The sequence below is a fragment of the Mustelus asterias genome, chromosome 8 (assembly GCF_964213995.1).
Source record: "Mustelus asterias chromosome 8, sMusAst1.hap1.1, whole genome shotgun sequence".
Taxonomy (NCBI): Eukaryota; Metazoa; Chordata; class Chondrichthyes; order Carcharhiniformes; family Triakidae; genus Mustelus; species Mustelus asterias.
In genome coordinates, this window is record NC_135808.1 from 74,341,626 (window position 1) to 74,366,750 (window position 25,125).

A 25,125-nucleotide genomic window follows, 5' to 3' on the forward strand; every position below is an offset into this window, starting at 1 on the left:
CCCCCCTCAGATGTCCTCGGGCAGCACGGGTAAGGCAATTCTTCCTTCGAAGGATAAACTTGGTGATTGAACGGAATGGGGTTTCTTCACGATATCAAACCACGTATCGCTCAGGCCGTCACCGAAACATGTCCCTTCTGTTGTGCTACATTTTAAAGATAAGCACTTAAAGACGAAAGAAAAAGGATGCGGGAACTTATTTGGAAGTTATGAACACATATATGAACATATACCATATCATTATACACACATATACTGTATCTATATATACACAGTAAGTAGTTTAACAACACCAGGTTAAAGTCCAACAGGTTTATTTGGTAGCAAAAGCCACACAAGCTTTCGGAGCTCCAAGCCCCTTCTTCAGGTGAGCGAACAATATGAGTGAACTCACCTGAAGAAGGGGCTTGGAGCTCCGAAAGCTTGTGTGGCTTTTGCTACCAAATAAACCTGTTGGACTTTAACCTGGTGTTGTTAAACTTCTTACTGTGATTACCCAAGTCCAACGCCGGCATCTCCACATCATGTCTATTTATACATGCATGCACTATCATATAATATATACATACATACAAGCTCGCACACACATTATATAAATAAACATAACCATTAATCCGTCCTCTTTTCCTTTTCAGATTTCACCATGACCATTTTCACTGTGACATCCAGGAGTATTTCAGTCCGCTGGAGCAGACATTTGGGAGCGCATTCCTACAGGCTTTCAGCGAGTTCCAATGCAGCATTGGGGCAGCCAGCCTTCGTTATTTTCAACAACCGATTCGTTCTGGGTACAGTCTCCTCCTTGGTACCTGGAACTCTGTATAATGTCAAAGTCGAGGTTCTGGACGGGAACGCTAACGTACTGGCCGAAGCTCAAACACAACAACTAACAGGTGAGTCGTCCAATTGTATATCTCACACAGTCCCTAAACTGGGTGGGCGGGGGGGGGGGGGGGGGGGCGCGGAGAGGCAACAGGTTCCTCTCCGAATAACTGCGAGGCTACCGGCACTCGCTATTATTTGTTTCTGAACTGCCATGCGGTGGAGTATAAAATAGGGCTAAAGCGTGAAAACGCAAAAGCTACGGTCTGATTTGCGCTGTCCTGCCATTAGCTTTGCGAATGGCTCAGTCTGTTTCACCACGGAATACGTCGGACGGTCTGAAGTTGATGTAATTGCACCGTGGATATGAACTAAACTCACTGCAGAAAGATAAATCCTGTCCGTTTCAGTCTAAGTAATCTTATTGATTGCTGCCAATCAAGTCCTCCGGCATTGAAAATTAACCATAAGAACTTCAGAGTCTCATTCTATCAGAAGTTAATTGTTACTGAAGATTTTAAAAACTGGCAATGTTTTTGCCTTTACTTTCTATCCTTTTTTTCTCGCTCTCTTAATCCCATCCCTTTTTCCTTTTTGGGTTGAATTTGATCCTGTCAATAGGCCGAATTCCAGGTTGTGAACCAAATATGTAGGTAGCAGGACCCTGGAGGATATTTTTCTGAGGCGGTGGACAATTAAGAGGTTTCCCCTGGGGTTCCCAAACAATTTAGAATAGCAATTAGGCTCCGCAGCCGAGAGAACCAAAGGAGGTACGGGGAACCAGAGCTAATGGCAGAACAGCGCAAACCAGACCGCAACTTTTGCATTTTCACGCTTTAACCCCATTTTACCATCCCCCGCCGGCAGTTCGTATACGAATAATAGCGAGTGCTTCCATTGTAGGTGGGTAAGGTAAGTTGTCCAATTTCTAACATGGTCACAACTGCCTGGCAAGGCCATCATTGCAGAGGGGAACCCCTCCACAAGATGGCCTGAAGCCACAGCTGAAGTCCTCACAGCCCAGTGGATCTCTGCTGGGCCCATTTGCACGATGGACCTCTTCCAGTCCCTCCTCCATTGGGAGGTTGCCATTAGCCACATCAAATGAGATGTGAAGAGTGCCCTTGATTGCCAATTTAATTGACCTAAGAAACCACCTCCCTGAAAATAAACCAGAGTTGCGAATATGCCATCTGAACCAATAGTGAGAAATTGTCATTCTCTGATGGGATGTGGGAGTCACCAACAAGTCCAGCATTTGTAGCCTATGAATTGAATGGCTTGCTAGGTCATTTCAGAGTGTCTCTAACAGTCAACCATATTGTTCGTGGTCACATGTAGGCCATAGAGTCATAGAGGTTTACAGCATGGAAACAGGCCCTTTGGCCCAACTTGTCCATGCCACCCAGTTTTTACACTAAGCTATTCCCAATTGCCCTCATTTGGCCCATATCCCTCTATACTTATGTAACTGACTAAATGCTTTTTAAAAAACAAAATTGTACCCGCCTCTACTACAACCTCTGGCAGCTCGTTCCAGACACTCACTTATTAACCGAATTCAAATTCCACCAACTGCCATGATTTGAACCCATGTCCCCAAAGTACTAGCCTGGGCCTCTGGATTACTAATCCAGTGGCATTGCAACTATGCCACCATCTCTGTACCTGAATTGACATTGAATTCAATTACTCCTCAGTAATTGTGCTGTTAATTTCACAATCCTTCAATCGCATTGTTTTAGGAGATCCCTCTTTACTTCCGTCCCTCATGTCCCATTTTCCTCATTGCACCAGTATCAGCCTGCACTTTCAACAACTTATCATGCAAAGTGTACAAAAACCCTAATATGCACACACTAGTCTAACTAAGAATAAGCATTATTAAATTCACTCCTACACTAAATTATGCTCCAGCATGGTTTCAGTTTGTTGTAATCATAATCTTAAATGTTCCTTTTAACTTTTGTAATGGAATCAGTTCAGTATTAACTCTAGAAATTAGCTGTTGTGATGTTTATGTACAAGACAGTAATGTGTTGATGTGAGATTCCTCTGTTCCCCTTATTTAATAAACATATTAATATGACTATTTTAAACAAGTTAATTTTGCTAGCATTGCAGAAAGGTGAATGCAATTCAAATGTGTTCAAATTCTGCCTATTTAAATGGCAAACAGTAATTTCTAGGCCATGGCTTTACTCCATGAGATACTGATGATTGAAACCTTAATTGCTCTTATTGAAATCCCCTCTGAGTAATTTTAGATGAAGCATTAAATTATTCATTTGAAAAGGGTCAATGTAACTGCTAAAATAGACCATTTGGATATTTTAAACTTGCAATTCAATGGCTACTGTGTTTTCTTCATACCAGTTGCAATTATGCCATGAGCCCTGGCTGAGCTGATATCTTGTCCTCAAATCAGAAAGTCATAGAATAAAATCCCACTCCTGATGCTTCAGCATACAATCCAGGCTGACACCGATGCAGTACTGAGAGAATGCTGCACTGTTGTAGGTGCTACCTTCAGAAAGGTGCTAAACCAAGGCCCTGTTTTCCCTCTAAAGTGGAAGTAGAAGATCCAAGTGGCAGTAGTCAAAGAAGAGTGAGGGAATCATCTTGGTACTCTGCCAATGTTGAACAATTAATTAAAATTGAATTGCCAGTAACGCATAGGTAACATCTTTCCCTTGACCAACCCCCTTCCCCCACCGTGACTTACCTTTTGTTTACTGCATCCTAGAATCATACAGCACAGAAGGAGGCCATTTGGCCCATCATGTTTGTCTCAACTTTTTCAATTAGCTTAACTATCCCGCTCTTTCCCACAGTCCCATAAATGTTTCCCTTCCAAGTAAAAATCCAATTGCTTGTTGAAAGTTTCTATGAATCTGCTACCACTACCCTTTCAAGTAATGCTTTCCAGGTCATAACAACTCTATGCATAAAATAAAAATCTCCTCATCTCCTCCTAGTTCCATGTGCCAGTTACTTTAAATCTGTATCCTCTAGTTATTGACTGTCCTGCTAGTGGAAACTTATCTACTTTATCAAAACCCCTCATAATTCTGAACACTTCCATTAAATCTCCATTAAGCGCTCTCTGCTCTAAGGTGAACAATGAAAAAGAAAACAAAATTAAGATGAACAATCCCAGCCTCTCTACTCTCTTCACATAACCGGGGAGGCGATGGCCTATTGGTATTATCACTAGACTATTAACCCCGAAACTCAGCTAATGTTCTGGGGACCCGGGTTAAAATCCTGCCACGGCAGATGGTGGAATTTGAATTCAATAAAAATATCTGGAATTAAAAATGACCATGAAACCATTGATTGTAGGAAAAACCCATCTGATTCATCTGAGAAGGAAATCTGCCGTCCTTACCTGGTCTGGCCTACATGTGACTCCAGAGCCACAGCAATGTGGTTGACTATCAACTGCCCTCGGACAATGAGGAATGGGTAATAAATGCTGGCCAGCTAGCAATACCCATGTCCCACAAAAGAATAAAGAATAGTCCCTCATGCCATATCAGTTTAACAAGGCGACTTGAATTATCTGAGTATTTCAGCTTTAAAAGTCTGAATTATACGCATATCAGAAAAAACAGACATGTACTGTGCAAGGCTTTCAGACCAAAGAATCAGAAAATTGTGAGCAGTGAAAGGCTACATTCCAATATGTAATCTTAATGGGTGAACATTGCTGCTGGCAGCACATCGGAAAATCACCCATTATGTCCAGTCTAATATCCGATGTTGTTTCAGCATTAAAGTGGGTGAACTGTAAACAGTTCAGTGCTTACTGGTTGACTCAATCACTAGCAGCATACAATAGTCAGTTGATATTAAAATTATGAAAACACATCATTGCAAAAATAGTCTTAATTAAATTGTAGCAAGCTTATTATTAAAATGAAATAATGTTTAACATTTATATCACCGATTTTTTTGGAGAAAACATTCTGAGTTAATTGTGATTTCATTTTACAGCTCCTGATGTCCCTTTAAACATAAATGCTTATTCAAAGACTAGCAGTAGCATTACTGTGAATTGGTCACCAGTTCCCAAAGCCACTGGCTATGTCTTGAAAGCAAAAGCTGGCAGTTCAATGATTGAAACCGTTCTCAATGATTCATCCGGGACCCTGACAGGGTTGCAGCCGTATACTTTATATACCATCTCTGTGCAATCTTCTAACGTTGGAGGAAACAGTCAACCATCAGCACCTGTAGAAACAAGAACAGGTATATTCAAAAAATTTCTAGTATGGTGGAATGAGAAAGTGTAGCCAAACCAGTGCTGACTCAAGAGGTTCTGGTCAAAGTCAAATATGCAAGCTTCTCTCACACGAAGTAAACTGAGGTCTTCTTTATAACAACATGAAAACTTGACACTCAAGCTTGATTTCAATCTATTCAATACCCATTCGCATACACAAAGTTAAAATGGGACCCTTTGACAATTAAATTATAAACCACTTCACTGGAAGTTGACTTTTGTCAAGAAGCCTGTATTGTGAAAGTGGTACAAAACTCATTTGAATTTGAAATCCCAATAGACATTTTAAACAATACAAATTCATAGTAATCAATTTTTTATAATACATACGTAAAATAATTTGAATGTGCAAGCAAGTGGCTCATACATTCAATACGTCCTAATTTTAAAAAAATCTTTATTTGTAAACATGCATAATAGGGATGAGGAGTGAGATACTTATAGCAAAGTAATGGAACAAGGAAGATATCATAACAGTTTAAAATTAATTTCTTTGTTAACTGGAGAGTATTTTTAAAGTTACTGTTAGTTGCATCAAATGCCAGGATTTTGTTTTATAATGCTATACGATTAGTAGTGCCTATTAATTCAAATTCTAAGAACAATGTTATGTGTTTACAGTTTTAGCTGCCCCCATCATTCACTCGTCTTCACCAAATTTCAAGTCAATAAAAGTCAGTTTGGAGCCTGTGTACCAAGCAGTGAAATACAACTTCATTATCATCAGGTCAGATGGTGTAGGCAATAAGATTATAAGGACCATAGCCTCGACCAATATAACAGTCACTAACCTGGACCCAGGTACTTGGTACACTATAAAAGCACATGCCTTGGACGCCAACGGTATACCTGGAGATGACAAGATAAAAGAACAAATAACAAGTAAGAGAAAAACAATTCTGTTTAAAAAGACTTAGTAATAACTGATTGTCCAGAGACCAAAGATGTCATCTTACCAGCTGTTCATGCCACACTCCCACAGCAGTGAGGTTGGAGAATTTGGCGCCTAGCTAAACCTCCATTCACTGCGGCAAGATGGGAAAATCCCGCTGACGTGAACAGCTGTAACATTCTGGCCCAAAGATCTATTCGTGACCCACTCTGATTTCTCATCTACATGCTGCCCCTGGGTGACATTATCCAAAAGCACAGCATGAGTTTTCACCTGACTCTTCTGCTGTTGCTGAATTATCAGACTGCTTATCTGATATCCAGTACTGGTTGAGCAGAAAATTTCTTCAATTCAATATTGGGAAGACTGAAGCCATTTTCTTCTGTTTTCACTTCAAACTTCATTCCACAGTAAATTCCACCCCCTCCCCCAACCCTCTGCCCCTTGCTACTGTCTGAGACTAAACCAGACTGTTCACAGTCTTGGTGTCGTATTTGACACAGAGATAAGTTTCCAATCATATGTCTGCGCTATCAATAGGACTACTTGTTTCCAACTCTGGAACATCACCCAATTTTGTCCTTGCTTGAGCCATGTGTTGCTCTAACCCTCATTTATTATGCCTTTGTAATCTCTAGATATGACTATTCCAATGCATTCTTGGCTGGCCTCTCACATTCCACCCTCTATAACTTGAGGTCATCTAAAACTTTGCTCTCCATATCTTTATTCACACTAAGTCTTGTTTACCTATTACTCCTATGCTTGCTGACTGACATTGGCTCCTGGTCAAAAACGTCTCAATTTTTAAATTCTTTCTCACTGTTTTCAAATCCTCCTTAGCCCCTTCCCTTCCCACTTCCAGACCCACAAAACTCCAACATAGGAGTAAGAATTTTTGGAGATACTCATCAGTTAGGTAACATCTGTGGAGAGCAAAATAAGAGTTAACAGATGGGATTTTCCGGCTGCGCTTGCTCCAAAACTGGAAAATCCCGCCCGAGTACGGCAGACCTTTCCATGGTCCGCCCTTTGCCTGCGGAACAGGAAAATTCGCCCCAATGTTTCAAGTCTGTGACCTTTCAGCAGAATGCCATTCCCTCAGACACATCTGTGCTCATCTAACCTGGCCTCTTGAGCATCCCCCATTTCAATTACTCCACCACCAATCATTATGCCTTCGACTGTCTAGACTCTAAAGTTTTGGAATTCCTTCTCTACAAGTCTTTCTCCCTTTGGAATTGTCCTTAAAACCTGCCTCTTTGATCAAGGTTTTAGCAATCTGTTCTAATTTTGCTTGTATGGTCTGGTGCTTAATTTCACATTAAAATCTTTCTGTGGATCACCAAGGGGCCGGGCCCTTCATTACTGTAAACGTGCTACACTGTATAAATATAAGTTGTTGTTGTAATGTAAGGTACATGCTCAGTTTAATTCCAGGCAATTTTATAATGACAGATTATTCTGCAATCTGATTTGATTTTGGATGTGGAGGCTCAGTAAGTTCTTGCAGCTCAGTCATTCTTTCATGGAAATGCTACAAAATTATACTGACATATTTTGTCAGCAATCATGCTCAATAGGGCTTGACAACGACACGATAGTAAAGTTGATGTGTGCTAATCTAATGCAATTCAAAAATACAAATTATCTTACAAATTGATAGCAAGGAATCCAGACAGAGAAGGTGAAAAGACAATAAAATGTTTCACTGAAATTCTTAACAGGTTTCAGAAATTGCGTTGTAACTTGAATGATTTCTTCATTTTAGGACCCCATGCGCCACAATCTGTGAAAGTATTTCTTACCAGCGATCTAGTGAGCAGATCTCTCGGTGCTTTTGTTTCATGGAATGCCTCAGAAGGCTCAAAACAATACATTGCTGCACCCATTTGGAGGATACCTCGGTTTGTATCCCAGAACTGCACATCACGATTCACATCCTGCATCATCTCTCCAATCGCGTGTGGTGTACAGTACAATGTCACTGTAGTTGCTTATAATGAAGCTGGTGCATCAGATATTGCAGATCCTACAGAATTTACGAGTGGTGAGTACCTGAATTAAGTAAATGGGCGGCATGGTGGCACAGTGGTTAGCACTGCTGCCTCACAGTGCCAGTGACCTGGATTCGATTCCTGACCTGGGTCACTGTCTGTGCGGAGTCTGCAGGTTCTCCTCATGTCTGCGTGGGTTTCCTCCGGGTGCTCCGGTTTCCACCCACAGTCAGAAAGACATGCTGGTTAGGTGCATTGACCCGACCAGGCGCCGGAGTGTGACAACTAAGGGAATTTCACAGTACCTTCATTGCAGTGTTAATGTAAGCCTACTTGTGACTAATAAATAAACTTTACTTACTTTACTAAGCAATTGTTTGATGCTATTGATATTCAATCTTGTTCTTTCTTTTCAATCTTTTTAAGCAACCGTGCATTCTGACTTTTAACTTCTGGGCATTTATTTTATCACCTATTCATAAAACTATCTATTTTGTGCCATTCCAAATTGTAACCATAAGGAAGAAAATAGTTAACAAATCAAGTAATATAGCAAAGAATTTAACCTGTTTTAATTTCATTGCTCCCCGTTTCACCTCTGTTCAGTTAGCCTCTTGCATTAATGGGGCTGGAATATCGCCACCATGGACATGTCCACAAATGAGCTGACAAACCTCTGGGGATTTGGGGAAACTACCAGAAAGTCAGATCTCTACTTTAAAGTAGTCACTTCAATAGAATTGCTGTTCTCAAAGAGATAGAAATTGATGGCCAGAGTCACCAATTGAAAGTGAAGTCTTGATCCTTGGATGAAGATGTGTTCCTTTGAAATGATTCAGAAGCCCTGGGAACATTTATTGGGAAACTTGGGTTTATCACTGGGCAGTCTCAATCCTTTTGAACTTTCAGAATTAGGGACACTTCTGTCCTTGTTACATTCAGCTCCAATTGAACCTATTGCTATAATGCCTCATTTACAAAAATGAACACAACACTGACCAACATATTTCAGTTTTAAAAGATCTTGTTGAATTCTTCCCCTCCCCCAAATCACTTGATAGGTAATTGATCTCAGTGGCACTTCTGGTTGACTCATTAGCAAGCATCCTACACCGGTGGGGAGTTGTCAATGCTTATCTCAGCTAAATGCAGCAAAATGTTAAGCAAGCTAGAAAATAGGAATATTGCCTTTGACATGTTTTTAAAAATCTAAGATTTATGAAGACAAGAAATTCATCGCTCTCCAAGTATATGAAGAAAATGGGTGTGCAGTTTTCACTTCTTCCCATGAATAATCTCAGTGAGAAGAGTTGGAAACTAAAGGATAAATATTAGTTAATTCAAGTCAGTGTCCTTGCAATATCAAGAGTGCTTCTACAATGAAAGAGCATTTGCAATTCTGCTTTGCTTAAATAATATCAGGGTTTAACTGATGACTTAGAATCACAATTAGAATTTATACATGAGGGTCCTGCTTGCGTCTGGTGGGCATCTCACCTGCCTCCAAATCTGCTACAATGGACCAAGAATTTGGGTCATTCCATTTTAATTGTTCACCCTTGTTTTTCCTACTCAGTGGGTACAGTAAAACTTTACCCTTTGTCATTTGCATGAAATGTATTATCATCTACTGGAAATACAACTCCCTGAGTTATGAAAACAGTATGCATTCCTTGCCTATTGAGAAAAAAATGTTTATTTTAAATTTACTTGTAATTTTGCTTTTTTTTCTAGTACCTTGCAGTCCAAATGACATTAACATTCAGGAGATCCGCTCTGGTAATCTGACAGTGTCCTGGTCCCCTATGTCCCTGACTGATTATTACACTACGTTTGTGAAAAGAGATGATGGCCTGGAGGTTATGTGCAACACTTCATTAACAAGTTGTTATTTCCGGTCAGAATGTGGATATATTTACTTTATTAGCGTTTTCTCATACAACAAAGTTGGGCAGAGTCCTCCAGGCAATGTCTTAAATTATACAACAGGTAAGTATTCCATGAGCAGTTAATTTTAACTGGACAATCTCATCAATTTCTTCAAATCTTATTATTCCAACCATTACAATCTCAGTAGACATTGATAACTTTTAAAAAGAAATACAAACTTTCAGTTAATAGCAGAAAGGATGACACAAGATTTCACATTTTAAGACATTTACTGTAGCAAAAGACTAAAAGCACTGTTGGCTAAACACTATCTTTGTAGGCATCTTGCACTTCAAACTACAAAACAGAATATTCCCCTTTTACTTTCAGTACAACTGAAAACACACTTCACAGATATACTTTACATAGGCCGTTAAGTAAATATTCAATTCTCCCTGTACCAGTCCAATGTGATTCTTAGCTCTTGGGAATTTACTTCTGTTCTTTTCCTTTCTCACAACATGAACTTTTAATCTCAGAACTCTTTCATCATAAGGCTTTGTTCCTTGGAGATTCTTTCTCTTGTGCAAAGTGGGTGAATCATCCAGCTTTGTTTTAACTCCTTGCGAATGCAGTCTTTTCAATTCGAGTATGAGCTCCTACCTGTATTTCTGCATAGGAACCACAGCGACTTGATGCCTTTGGCTGCTTTCCCTCCCTTGGATTGGGCAGGCTAACTTGTCCGTGAGTTTTCAAAGATATCTTCAACATTCCCCTCTCAAAGCCCATCTCTATGGCAACATGAAACACATGAGGCTTATATCCAAGAAGAAATGTTGATTAAATCTCTTTTATCTTGAAAGTAAATGGACAGTTTAAAACTCAACTGTTTATAATACAACATTATCAACACCTTTCTGGGATTTTTGAGACTCAGGCTGGGATTCACCCAGCCTACTGCACTGCTTGAGTAGCGCAGTGGTCCAGGAGACATCAGCAGGGTCCTCTAACGGGACTCGTGACCATATCCAGCCGATCGTGATTTTCCCAGGGCCTTTTTTCCACATAAGCATCCCCGCACCGGAAATCTGAATTCCCATATGGTTAGTGACCCGGGACGGTAGTCTCCGGGCTTGCCAGTGTCCCCGCCCCCACTGGGAGATGTTCCCACCAGTGGGGTTTACAGCTGCTCCCCACCAACAGGGAACGGATGTGCTCACCCTGCTGATGGGACAGAGGCCATTGAGGCCCACTTGGGATGTCAAGGGCATTGGGCAGTGCCAGCCTGACAGTGCCAGCCTGGCATCCTGGCACTGCCCACCAGACACCTGCAGAGCCGGGCAGCACCAAGGGGGCAGGGCCAGGGGAGCAAGGCCTACTGGGGAGCGATCGGTGGTGGTGGAAGGGGACCCGCTGGCACTCTGCAATGGGATCAGTGTGAGAGGGAGTGAGGGGGCGATCGGGGTGGGCCATGGGGGGAGGGGTTCAGGGCTGGCCATGTGGGGCATTGGGGCTGGCCATGGGGGTGTGGGAAATGGGGGCTGGCCATGGGAGGCTAGCAATTGGGGCTAGCTTGGGGGTGGGGGGAGGGGGGGAGAATGGTCGGGTAGGCCAGTGATTGGGAGGAGGGGGTCGGAGATAACACTGGAAGACCGACGATCGGGATGCCGACAATCGGGAGGCCAGAGATCGGGGGGGGGCCCAGTGCACATGCATTGATCTCCCCAGTGACAGGTTGGCGCATGCGCAGTGGCCCGCTCAGCACGCTGATGCTGGCCTCTCAAGCAGGATGAGGCCCTGCCCCCCACTTCCTGGCGTGAATTTCTCTGAGGCACTCTGATGCACAGAGTACTGGAGAATCATTAAGCTAAGTATGCCCAAAAAATGGACAGGAAAATCTCTCGTTTTCCCGCACGTTGGACACTTAGTTTTTTTTGGGAGAATCCCGGTCTCACAGTCTGTCCATTGTTGGCACACAGGCCAAGTGTTGCACCTTCCTCCCAGTAAACCAGAGAACAGTGCGCCACCTCCCACCACTGAGAAAAACACTGAGGGGAGGCCAGAAGATCTCACGCATTGTCATAAACAGAAGCTAATTAAATACATGGGGGAGTGAGGAATAGGAGGGATGTTAATGAGTGAGATGATGTAAAGTGGAATCGGCTGACGTCGGTGGTGGTGGAGGCAAACTCGTTGGGGTCTTTTAAGAGACTTCTGGATGAGTACATGGGATTTAATGGGATTGAGGGCTATAGATAGGCCTAGAGGTGGGGATGTGATCGGCGCAACTTGTGGGCCGAAGGGCCTGTTTGTGCTGTGGCTTTCTATGTTCTATATGTTCTATGTTCTATGTAATCTGGGAGGAGGCTTTTGTGGAGCATAAACACCAGTATAGATACATTTAGCCAGATAATCAGTTTCTGTGCTGTAAATACTCTGCAATATACATAATACTGCAGGCACGATCCCTGTACCTGTAAACATTACTTTTGGAAAAGTTGTTGTCGTTACTTGTTTGAAAATGTTTATTCTTTGCGTCCTAGCACCTTGTTGCCCAACGCATGTTACAGCCTTGTTTGTCTCAAGTGACACTATTGAGGTGAAATGGAATCCAGCTCGTGGAGCCGAGATGTATGAAACTAAAGCCCAGGATGCGAGTTCAGTTCTATTCTGTAATGATACTTCCACAATCTGTACCTTATCTGGATTGAAATGCAACACCATCTATAATATGACTATATATTCTTACAGTGATATCAGGGGCTTCAACTATTCGTGCCAGAAAAAGTCAATCACCACAGGTAAAATGACAAATGGGTTGTGTGCACGTCATCCTATCAAACATTTAGTTGAGCTCTAATAAACAAATTAACTTTTAACAACAAATGCTGTAATAAATAGAATCCAATTCCTATCATGTTATTTATAGTGCTTTATAATAGTTAACATAAAATCAAGTAGTGAATTGAAATAAAAGAAGCTTTGTCTTTGGATATATACTACTATTAAAAACTATTGATTTATTACATTATTACATTATTTAATTAATAATAATTGAAACAACAATTACAGAAACATTTACCTGAATAGCTGAGAGTTTGAAATAGCTATTTTTCTCCCCACAGGACCATGCAGTCCCAGCATTCTGAATATTACAAAAGTGAATCGTTCGACCATTAATGTATTTTGGCACCAAAATAATCGTGATGCCATGTACAAGGTGTTTGTTTTCGGAAAGGCAGGGGTCCGATCCTGCAATAGCTCAGGACATTCTTGTGAAATCGCTAACCTCCCCTGCGGAGCTACATTCTCTGTCAGTGCAGTGGCCACAACTCCAGAAGGGAAGAGCTTACCCAGCTACAGTCTGCCATTAGAAACTGGTAAAGACACAGCCGTTTGTTTAGAAAATTTTACTGAGCACGAAAGATGTTCCATTGAAGTGGTCTTAGACGTTGCACAAAATATTCCATCCACTCTGTGATGGCTCAGTAGATTTACACAGTGACTGAACCAAGTGGGCCAGCCAATCCTCAGATTCATAATCCTGGTCTGTTCTGAGTTAATCCCTGTTGATCTCAGGAGTTAGTTGGCTGTGGTTCCCCTCAGCAACCTCATGTTAGGACAGAGAAAAATCAACCAAAATTGTTACTATTGATAAGAAGGTTGTGAGTTCAGGCCCCAGGATTTGTGTATGAAATATCCCAGGTACCACCCAAAGAAGAGCAAGGAAGTTCCTCCAGTGCCTTTCTGATCATTAATCCTATAACCAGATTCAACAACACCATTTAATTGGTCATTTATCTCACTGTAGGACCACATTGTAGAGAAATGGGTTTCCTGAATTTCCTTACAATACAGTAATACAAAAGTACTTAATTGGCAAGGGCAGCCTGAGATTTTTGAAAGCGCTTCATAACTCCAAGCTTTTTCTGTTTAACAGGCCCTACCTATAAAGTAATATTTGGGTATTGGTTGAGGACAGGACGGTACAATATAATGTGCACCCCCCCGCCCCGCCCCCCCCCCCCCCCCCAAAGCTCAAGTTAAATAACCTGTTAAAGCTGAGATAGGAGTAATGAGCAGAATATTAGTAGCATTCTGAGCATAGTAGCATTCGGAGCGCTGCCCCTTCATCGGGTGAGTAGGCACTCACCTGATGAAGGAGCAGCGCTCTGAAAGCTCCTGCTACCAAATAAACCTGTTGGACTTTAACCTAGTGTTGTAAGACTTCTTACTGTGCCCACCACAGTCCAACACCGGCATCTCCACATCAGGGGTCCAAATACGTAAGAGAGAAAAACAGTAGCCTCAGTATTTTAATTGTTAATTTTGTCATGATGTTTTTCCTATAACCTCAGAATTTCATAATTTTTGAAGGATCACTACAAAGGAAGTTCTCGGAAGGGAATACTGTAATGCAAGTGTTAAGATGAAGAAACTGAAAATTACATATTTAACGGTAAACTCTCTATTTGCTTCCAGCACCCTGCTGCCCAGATAGCTTCTCAGTGACACAGATTACACAGTCAATGACCAACGTTAGTTGGACTGCTGCAATCGGAGCACAGTCATATACTACAGCCTTGGAATCACCTAAAGGGCAGGCTAACTGCCACACTGGAGAGACCCATTGTCTTCTTGGATGTATAACCTGTAGCACCAACTACACAGTGTCACTAAGTGCCATTAGTGAAACTGGACTGATGTCAACATGCAACTACCAAGGATATTCATCAAGTAAGTAAAGAGCAGGGAGATTCCATTGATTATATTATTCTATTGTTATCAAACATACATAAATATGTGTCATTTATCAAACAGTGGAACTTAACTTCATGTTTGATCAGGTGAGTTTGTTTAGATTAGACATGAAGATGCTCCACTTGCAATTATTTTGACTGCGGTCTGACCCTGATATCATTAGCTGAATTTTCCATATTTCGGGGGGAATTCTCCTGTCCTGCCCGCCACGGGAATGGTAGCGGGCGAGGGGGGGTGGACCATGCAAAGCTCATTGACCTCGGGCAGGATTCTTCAGTTTTTGGGCGAGTGTGGCCGAAAAATCCCACCCCTCATCTGGGAAAACAGCCGAGCAGTTGCCTGACAAAATGGTGGCAGTGACCCACAGGCCCATCGCTACGGCAGCTGTTGTATTGATTATCAGGGACTACTACTGAGCAACCGGACTGGCCCCTAACGTCATGCGGTGGACCCAATTAAAATGGATGTTGGATTCCTATGATGTGAGACAAACATGAAACAGCTTGAGGGAGAGAGAGAGCAGTGAGACACCATTAAACAGCACGAGGGGAGAGAGAGAGAGAGCAGTGAGACACCATTAAACAGCACGAGGAGAGAGAGAGAGAGCAGTGAGACACCATTAAACAGCACGAGGAGAGAGAGAGAGAGAGAGCAGTGAGACACCATTAAACAGCACGAGGAGAGAGAGAGCAGTGAGACACCATTAAACAGCACGAGGGGAGAGAGAGAGAGAGCAGTGAGACACCATTAAACAGCACGAGGAGAGAGAGAGAGAGAGCAGTGAGACACCATTAAACAGCACGAGGAGAGAGAGAGAGAGAGCAGTGAGACACCATTAAACAGCATGAGGAGAGAGAGAGAGAGCAGTGAGACTCCATTAAACAGCACGAGGAGAGAGAGAGAGAGCAGTGAGACACCATTAAACAGCATGAGGAGAGAGAGAGAGAGAGCAGTGAGACTCCATTAAACAGCACGAGGAGAGGGAGAGAGAGCAGTGAGACACCATTAAACAGCACAAGGAGAGAGAGAGAGAGAGCAGTGAGACACCATTAAATAGCACGAGGAGAGAGAGAGAGAGCAGTGAGACACCATTAAACAGCATGAGGAGAGAGAGAGAGAGAGCAGTGAGACACCATTAAACAGCACGAGGAGAGAGAGAGAGAGCAGTGAGACACCATTAAATAGCATGCTCTGGATTATGTTAATACTCTCTGGATTATTACCTGAGTCACAAGCAAATTGTCTTAGTTTTAATAAGATTAGGGAGATAAATGCAAGGCTCAAAGTTTAGTGTGGGAGAAAGGGAGGTCAAGTGGCACCGTGGTTAGCACTGCTCCCTCACAGCACCAGGGACCCGGGTTCAATTCTGGCCCTGGGTCACTGTCAGTGGAGGTTGTATGTTCTCACCGTGTCTGTTTGGGTTTCCTTTGGGTGCTCTGATTTCTTCCTACAGTCCAAAGACGTGCGGGTTAGGTGGATTGGCCATGCTAAATTGCCCCTTAGGGCCCGATTTTACCATTTTGATTCTAAGTGCTGAATCTGGGCGCAATTCAGATCCGACTTGGAAAACCGCTCTCAGGCACTCAGCCTGAAAAAAAAGTTGCGAGTCTGAATTGCGTTGTGGGCGGGGCTTATTGTGCCCGAAATGCTGCTGCTCTGATCGGAGCCTTCAACTGTGCATGTGCAGTGAAAACAAAATTTGAAAAACACGCCCCTGTCACATTGCTCCCAGGCCGCAAGAAGCGGATAAAGCGGCCCGGGAGCGAAAAATGGGAGCGATGGCCTCCACAGATATCGCCACACCCCCACAACATAACTGTCCCCCACCCCCCCTACCCAGACCGATCGCGACCCCCTGTCCCCCTTCCCCCACACCGATCACCCGCAGAGTGGCAACGGACTCCCTCTATCCTCCGCCCCCCCAGCAGAGATCCATCTGGCCTCCCTCCCCCCCCACCAGAGAATGATCGCCCCCTCTCCCCTCCCACCAGAGATACATCTGCCCTGCCTCTCTCCTCCCTCCTCCCCCTCCAGAGAACGATCGGGCCTCCCTTCCTCCCCCGCCCCCCACTGATCTGAGTCAGAGAGCCGCCAGAAGCTCAGAACTTACCTCTTCAGAAGCTGGAGCCCCCGAAACAGACCTTTGCCGAGCATGTCTGTTTCCTGCCGAATCTGGACGGGTGAATGCGGTGGTAAAGGGGGAAGTGCTGGTAAAGTTGGGCGGGTAGCCCATAAATTCAATTTAAATGCATGCAAATACATTTAAATTGCCGTTGCACCCGTTTCTGGCACGGTTTGGATCGCGGCCATTTTTGGGCCTTGGTAAAATGGTCATCTGTGCGGGCACGGGCGCAGATTGCACTAATCACCTCACGCCCGACTTTGCCAAGTCCTTGATAAATATATCCCTGTCAGGCAGGGAGGAAGCAGTCGTGTGAGGGAACCGTGGTTTACTAAGGAGGTTGAATCTCTTGTGAAGAGGAAGAAGGAGACTTAAGTTAAGATGAGACGTGAAGGCTCAGTTAGGGCACTTGAGAGTTACAAGTTAGCCAGGAAGGACCTAAAGAAAGAGTTAAGAAGAGCCAGGAGGGGACATGAGAAGTCTTTGGCAGGTAGGATCAAGGAAAACCCTAAAGCTTTCTATAGGTATGTCAGGAGTAAAAGAATGACTAGGGTAAGATTAGGGCCAGTCAAGGACAGTAGTGGGAAGTTGTGCGTGGAGTCTGAAGAGATAAGAGAGGCACTAAATGAATATTTTTCGTCGGTATTCACACAGGAGAGGGACAGTGTTGTCAAGGGGAGTACTGAGATGCAGGCTGTTGGACTGGACGGGATTGAGGTTCATGAGGAGGAGGTGTTAGCAATTCTGGAAAGGGTAAAAATAGATAAGTCCCCTGGGCCGGATGGGATTTATCCTAGGATTCTCTGGGAGGCTAGAGAGGAGATTGCGGAGCCTTTGGCTTTGATCTTTGTGTCATCATTGTCTACAGGAACAGTGCCAGAAGACTGGAGGATAGCAAATGTTGTCCCCTTGTTCAAGAAGGGGAGTAGGGACAACCCTGGTAATTATAGACCGGTGAGCCTTACTTCAGTTGTGGGCAAAGCTTTGGAAAGGATTATAAGAGACAAAGGATTTATAATCACCTAGAAAGGAATAATTTGATTAGGGATAGTCAGCACGGTTTTGTGAAGGATAGGTGTGCCTCACAAACCTTATTGAGTTCTTTGAGAAGGTGACCAAAGAGGTGGATGAGGGTAAAGCGGTTGATGTGGTGTAAATGGATTTCAGCAAAGCATTTGATAAGGTTCCCCATGGTAAGCTTTTGCAGAAAATACGGACACATGGGATTGAGGGTGATTTAGTGGTTTGGATCAGGAATTGGCTAGCTGTAAGAAAACAGAGGGTGGTGGTTGATGGAAAATATTCATCCTGGAGTTCAGTTACTAGTGGTGTACCGCAAGGATCTGTTTTGGGGCCACTGCTGTTTGTCATTTTTATTAATGACCTGGATGAGGGCGTGGAAGGATGGATTAGTAAATTTGCGGATGGCACTAAAGTCGGTGAAGTTGTAGACAGTGCGGAGAGAAGTGGTAGGTTACAGAGGGACATAGATAAGCTGCAGAGCTGGGCTGAGAGGTGGCAAATGGAGTTTAATGCGGAAAAGTGTGAGGTGATTCACTTTGGAAGGAGTAACAGGAATACAGAGTACTGGGCTAATGGTAAGATACTTGGTAGTGTGGATGAACAGAGGGATCTGGGTGTCCATGTGCATAGATCCCTGAAAGTTGGCACCCAGGTTGATAGGGTTGTTAAGAAGGCGTACGGTGTGTTAGCTTTTATTAGTAGAGGGATTGAGTTTCGGAGCCAGGAGGTCATGCTGCAACTGTACAAAACTGGTGCGACCCCACTTGGAATATTGCGTACAGTTCTGGTCACCGCATTATAGGAAAGGTGTGGAAGCATTGGAAAGGGTGCAGAGGAGATTTACTAGGATGTTGCCTAGTATGAGGAAAGGCTGAGGGACATGAGGTTGTTTTCGTTAGAAAGAAGAAGGTTAAGAGGTGACTTAATAGAGGCATACAAGATGATTAGAGGGTGAGATAGGATGGATAGTGAGAGTCTTTTTCCTCGGATGGTGATGGCTAACACGAGGGGACATAGCTTTAAATTGAGGGGTGAGAGATATAGGACAGATGTTAGAGGTAGGTTCTTTACTCAGAGAGTAGTAAGGGCGTGGAATGCCCTGCCTGCAGCAGTAGTGGACTCATCAACATTAAGAGCATTCAAATGGTTATTGGATAAACATATGGATGATATTGGAATAGTGTAAATTAGATGGGCTTTAGATTAGTTTCACTGGTAGACGCAACATCAAGGGCCGAAGGGCCTGTACTGCGCTGTAATGTTCTATGTTCTATGTTCTAAGTCGCAATCGTAAAATCGGGCCCTTAGTGTCTAAAGATGTGTTGGTTCGGGGGATTAGCAGAGAATGTGGAGTTATGGGATAGCGCCTGGGTAAGATGCGCTGTCGGAAGGTCGGTGCAGACTCAATGGGCCAAATGGCCTCCTTTGGCATTGTAGGCATTCTATCAAATGGGTTTTGATTCATTGGCACCAGTACTGGAGAAACCAAGGAGCTGTAGTACTGGGAGGATCCACACCTTGATCATGCTGGGGCCAGTTCCAGCGAGTCTTGTAACTCAGGTGATAGAGAGAGCTTTAAACTAAATAGTTGGGTGGCGGGGGGAGCAGATAAATTAAAAGGAAACCATAAGGAAATAGAGTAGGGTGGTGGTTTGGGTAATGATAACCAGTGGCAGGAAAGGTTGGAGTGTACAAACCAGTAAATACATTTGTAAAATGGTATTGGGGGTGATCTTGAGCCCGTGCTCTCCTACTGCGAGAATGATTCCGGGGGCTCAAGATCTGGCAAAACTGGGAAGTTGCAAATCTTGCCGATCTGATCACGTTTTACGATTTTCGCTGCCCCTTGCTGGCGACGTAATCAGGTTCACGTCTGCAACAGTTATGCATTAAACATAAATGCATTAACATATTATTAACCATCCACCTCGCCATATACTGTGCCTATCACGTCAGCACAGTTTGTAACAGGTTCACCCAGGCGTGAATTCACAAATTGCCAACTTAAGAGTTTAAAATAATAATTCTGCATCTTAAGTTATTTAGCTAGTTGATTAGACATGGGCATGCAACCACATCGTGTATTTTAAGGGGATTTTTAAAGAGTCAGAATTGACAGTCATTATTACATTTGTCTGCTTAACAATGATCACTGCACTCCAAAAGTGTTCTTTCTATGAAGTGCTTTGAGGGGTTTCAATGTGAAAAAGCAGTGCAAATATTATTCATTATTGTCAATGGACATTGGTTCGACAGGCAAATCAGGTGAGTGTGGATTAGGCTGTGACAAAAAGTTTGCACTGTATCATAAGATAAGAGATGATTCAATTCAGAAATCTTTTGCAAATTTAAAATTTTGGGTCAATGGCAACGCAGACAGAACTTTAGTGATTTATAATAATCAACCTTCAAGCAATCTATGAATATTTCCAATTATTATTGAGCCAATTGCCCCGGTTCTACTTCAGTTTGATGGGTTACTGGATCTTTTGTTTCAATATGATCATAAAACCAGCCGACCCGATGTCAGATATAAGGGACTGTTATGTATAGTTAAGGCCAATGTGCTTAACGTACTTTCATTTATACTTTAGGTGGTTGCTGTCCATCTGCAGTTAAGCTTTACAGATTAAGGAGCAATGCATTAAGAGTTTACTGGCATGCCACTGCTGGTTCTGTGAACTACATCGTCAATGTCACCAGTGACAATGCAAACTTCACCTGCTCCCCAGTGTCCAGTTACACTTACTGTGACATCAGTGAGATTCACTGTGGGGACATTTACACTGTCAGCGTCTCTCCCGTTTCCATAGATGGATCAATAGTCACGTTTTGTCCGATGAAAATGTATTCAGGTAATGTGATCTTATGATTTGAAATCAGAAGTCAGTTGAAATCATGTTCAGTTACTATTATCATTCATTCAAAATTCTCAGAAATCTTGCACAATGTCATTATTGGGTAGATTAAGGCAAACAAAACTCCATTTTAACACTTTTATCTTCCTCCCCCCTCAGTCTCCTGTTCTATGAATTCAGGTGCAATGGGTAAGAACCATATCTTCCATATTTATCTGTACTTTACTAAATCTAGTTTCTACATATAAATTAACTAACATACATTTTATTCAATAATTTGTGTGAAACTTTATAGATTTTGTTGTTTGAATATTATTAACAACCAGCTTCTTTATTTATTCAGTAATTTATCGAGGGAAGAGGAGCTTACTTTATAACAAAGCTTAGGAGGGCCAAGGTGAAAATTCTTTTGTATGTGCAGATAATTATTTGGCATTTAATGTGTTTTGCTGTATTACACAACATTGCAATATTTTCTAATGCGTGTTTCTTTTACCAGGACTACAGATCAATAAAATCAATGTATCCCAACAAAAATCAAAGCAAAATAATCTTTCTCACCTACACTTACGTTCGAGAACACTGCGGAAGAACTGCCTTCTAATTATTCTGAAGATCACTTTGATGCACTTTGTTTCACATACTGGAAACTAATCTATTGATCTGATGAACAGCCAATTCCTTACTCTTAATCAAGAAAAAGATAACATTATGTAATTAATATTAACAAAAAGCATTCATTACATTAACTATATATGTCACAAAATTAACAGCGAGTCTGATTAAGATAGTGGAAATGAGTTGAGGACAAAGAAAGAAACACTTTTCTGTACCTTGTTTAAACATACTGCTTTTTATCCTGTCTGTACAAATGAAGAAAAATGGAAGGCAACACAAAGAAGGAAACAGTGATCACTGGCAAACATTGACTTTTTCTTGTCGTACGTGTAATATTAAAAATAAACACAAATCGAAATGCTCCTCTCTATCGTGTGCATTTATAATTTCTGCATTTTATGTACCCATGAAAGTTGTTCAGGATTTGGTTATTTCTGTGTTGCACAAATGTGGGTCTATCAACTATTTCCAAAGCCATTTTTGCATAATATCTAATATTATTAAACATTAATTATACATGGTACAAATATCATTTCATGATCACTGAACAATGATGGAATATGAACTGTCATTTTCCTGGTATAAGTAATTTAGTGGGGACCTGGAATCCTTGCCAATCCAAATACAAAACAGGGACATTGAAGGACCAACTCGTTCTTTCTTTCTCAATCTTCTTTCTTTTTTCTTTCTTTCTCAATCTTCTTTCTTTCCTTCTTTCCTTCTTCCTTTCTTTTATTTCTTCCTTTCTACCTTCCTTTCTGCCTTTCTTTCTGCCTTTCTTACTGCCTTCCTTTCTTTCTTTCTGCCTTTCTTTCTTTCTGCCTTTCTTTCTGTCTGTCTTCCTGCCTTTCTCACTTGCCTTCTTGCTTGCTTTCATTCTTGTTTAAAACAGAGCCTTATTAACCAAAAAGTGAGAATTGTTTGAAACATTTTCCTAACATAGTGAAAGGTTCTATGGGCTGAGTGAATCAGTATTGATAGTCATTTTCCTAGTGTCCTGACACACACTGGATTTTACAGTCCTCCACTGCCACATTTGAAGGTCAGGAAAGGCTTGTAAAATACAGCACAAAACCAGCCTATCATCATCATGTCCACCCCCCATTAATGGCCAGTGGTAAGGTGATTGTGACTACCCTTGATATCAACGCTGCATTTAACCAAGTATGGCATCAAGGAGCCCTAGTAAACCTGGAGTCAATGGGAATCAGGGAAAACTCTTCGCTGGTTGGAGTCATACCTAATACAAAGGAACATGGTTGTGGTTGTTGGAGTCAATCATCTCAGTTTCAAGATATTACTGTGGAAGTTCCTCAGGGTAGTGCCCAGCTATCTTCAGCTGCTTCATAACGACAGAAATAGGGATGTTCGCTGATGACTGCGCAATGTTCAGCACCATTCGCAACTGCTCAGATACTGAAGCAGCTCATGTCCAAATGCAGCAAGACTTGGACAATATCCAGGCTTGGGCTGATAAGTGGCAAGTAACATTTGCATCACATAAGTGCCAGGCAATAACCACCTCCAACAAGAAACAATGTAACCATTGCCCCTTTACATTCATTGGCATTACCACCACTGAATCCCCTCTATTAATACCCTTTACCAGAAACTGAACTGGACTAGCCATATAAATACTACGGTTACGATTGCAGGTCAGAGGCTAGGAGTCCTGTGTTGAGTATCTCAGCGCTGACTCCCCAAAGCCTGTCCACCATCTGCAAGTCACTAATTAGGAGTGTGATGGAATACCCTCCACTTGCCTGGATGAGTGCAGCTCCAACAACACTCAAGAAGCTTGACACCATCCAAGACAAATCAGCCTGCTTAATTGACACCCCTTCCACAAAAGTTCACTTTCTCCACCGCTGACGCACAGTAACAGCAGTGTGCACCATCTACAAAGTGAGCTTCAGAAATTTGCCAAGGTTCCTGAGACAGCACCTTCGAAACCTACAAGTACTACCATCTAAAAAGACAGGGCAGCAGATACATGGGACGCCATCATCTGCAAGTTCCCCTCCTAGTCACTCACCATCCTGACTTGGAAACATATCGTCATTCCTTCACTGTCGTTGGGTCAAAATCCTGGAATTCCCTCTTCAACATGACTATGAATGTGCCTACACCTCATAACTGCAGCGGTTCAAGAAGGCAGCTCAGCAATACCTTTTCAAGAAAAATGAGCACAGCGGGATAGGAGAATCACGGCCATGCTCTCTTGTTCTGGATTGCACTACAAGAGGAAATATCCTCTCCACACATACTGTGTCAATCCCCCTGATCATCTTGTATACTTCAGTTAGATCTTCTCTCATTCTTCTAAACTCCAGGGAGTATAGGCCTAATCTGCCCAATCTCTCTTCGTAAGTCAAACCCCCTCATCTCTGGAATCAATCTAGTGAATCATCTCCAATGCAACTGCATCCCTCCTCAAGGGGACTAAAACTGTACACACTATTTTAAATGTGGTCTCACGAATGCTTTGTACAGTAGCAGCAACCCTTCACCACTTTTATATTCTATTCTATTTGCCTTCCTTTTTCCCTGCTGCACCTGCATACTAGCTTTCTATGATTCATGCACAAGAACACCCAGATCCCTCTGCACCGAAGCATTCCAAAGTTTCTCTCCATTTAGTTAATAATTTGCCTTTGTATTTTTCCTACCAAAATGGATAACCTCACACTCATATGGAGAAACTCACACTTATGAAAGTTTTTCTTTTTTGTATGTGTGTGTATAGTATGTGTGTAGATGTAGATACATATCTATACTTTTGGAAATGAAAGGTAGTGAAAAGAAGTTAACCCCAATCTACTCCAGCAAACTACAGAATCATTGACCGTGATTTTACCGGCACGCCCACCCCGAAATTGGGGCAGACGAGGCTCGCAAAACGGCATTCTCCATTGGCCTTGAGTGCGATCTTATGAGCCTCAGGCGGGCGTGCCGGAAACATTCCGGCCTTACGCCTAAAATTGGAAAACCAATAGACAGAAATAGCAGGAGCATACCTGAGATTAACCTATACGACAATGACCAAATAAATATCAGTCAATATGACTTGGGAAAGGTAAAATTCTATCTGACCAAACTCCAAACGCATTGACTTTTTTCTGAAGAAATGACTTCCAAGAGGACTGTGTAAAAACTGACAACAAGCTGGCTTTGCAGAAAAGCTTTCACAAAGCCCTCCATAAAAAAGCCAAAACATGATAATGAAATAGTAATGAAGTAGGCCATTTTCCAAAGCCACATTTTTATTATCTCATCAATATTCACCTCATTAAACATATTCATTTATTGGACTGATTGGCACCATTCATAACGTGCCCACAATGCAGAGGGGAACACCCGAATGGACATTCGTTTAAATCCCCCTCTGCACAGCTGAGAGACCTTTAATTCAAATTTGATGGAAGATCCTTATTCTGCCCAGCAACAGCACGAAGCTCTGCACAGCTGAGAGATATTTAATTTAAAGCCGATGGAAGATCCTTATTCTGCCCAGCAACAGCACGAAGCTGCATTTTAAAACGGCCCTTGGCCAGAAGATCGGGATATCTGCGAGTCAAGACCTGGGAGTGGGATATATGGCACAACTGTACTGTAAATAAAATATTACGGGAATAAAATGGCCAAGGCAGGCAAAGAAACTTAATAAACCAGGATAAAAAGAATAAAAGATTAGATTAAATCCCCCTACACACAGCAGGACAAAATGACACTAACACCTAATCTCGCAAGCATAGAATACAGACACAAACATCAGAGGTCGATTTAGATAAGGGGACACATCGAGAGGATAATGGGAAACACATTAAAACACCGGGGCAAGAACAGACAGTCCCATTAACACGGACACACACCAT

At 42.4% G+C, this 25,125-nt stretch overlaps 1 protein-coding gene across 1 annotated transcript; it reads left to right on the forward strand.

Annotated features, from left to right (window-relative positions):
- Positions 1 to 643: 643 nt before the first annotated feature.
- Positions 644 to 21,029, forward strand: LOC144497746 (fibronectin type III domain-containing protein 7-like). The gene is made up of 11 exons (XM_078219184.1): positions 644 to 893; positions 4,822 to 5,076; positions 5,732 to 5,992; positions 7,774 to 8,052; positions 9,734 to 9,988; positions 12,412 to 12,669; positions 12,994 to 13,248; positions 14,351 to 14,605; positions 20,369 to 20,629; positions 20,792 to 20,821; positions 20,976 to 21,029. The coding sequence occupies exons 1-11, from the start codon at positions 644 to 646 to the stop codon at positions 21,017 to 21,019; spliced, it is 2,403 nt and encodes an 800-aa protein (XP_078075310.1). The 3' UTR covers positions 21,020 to 21,029.
- The last annotated feature ends 4,096 nt before the right edge of the window (positions 21,030 to 25,125 follow it).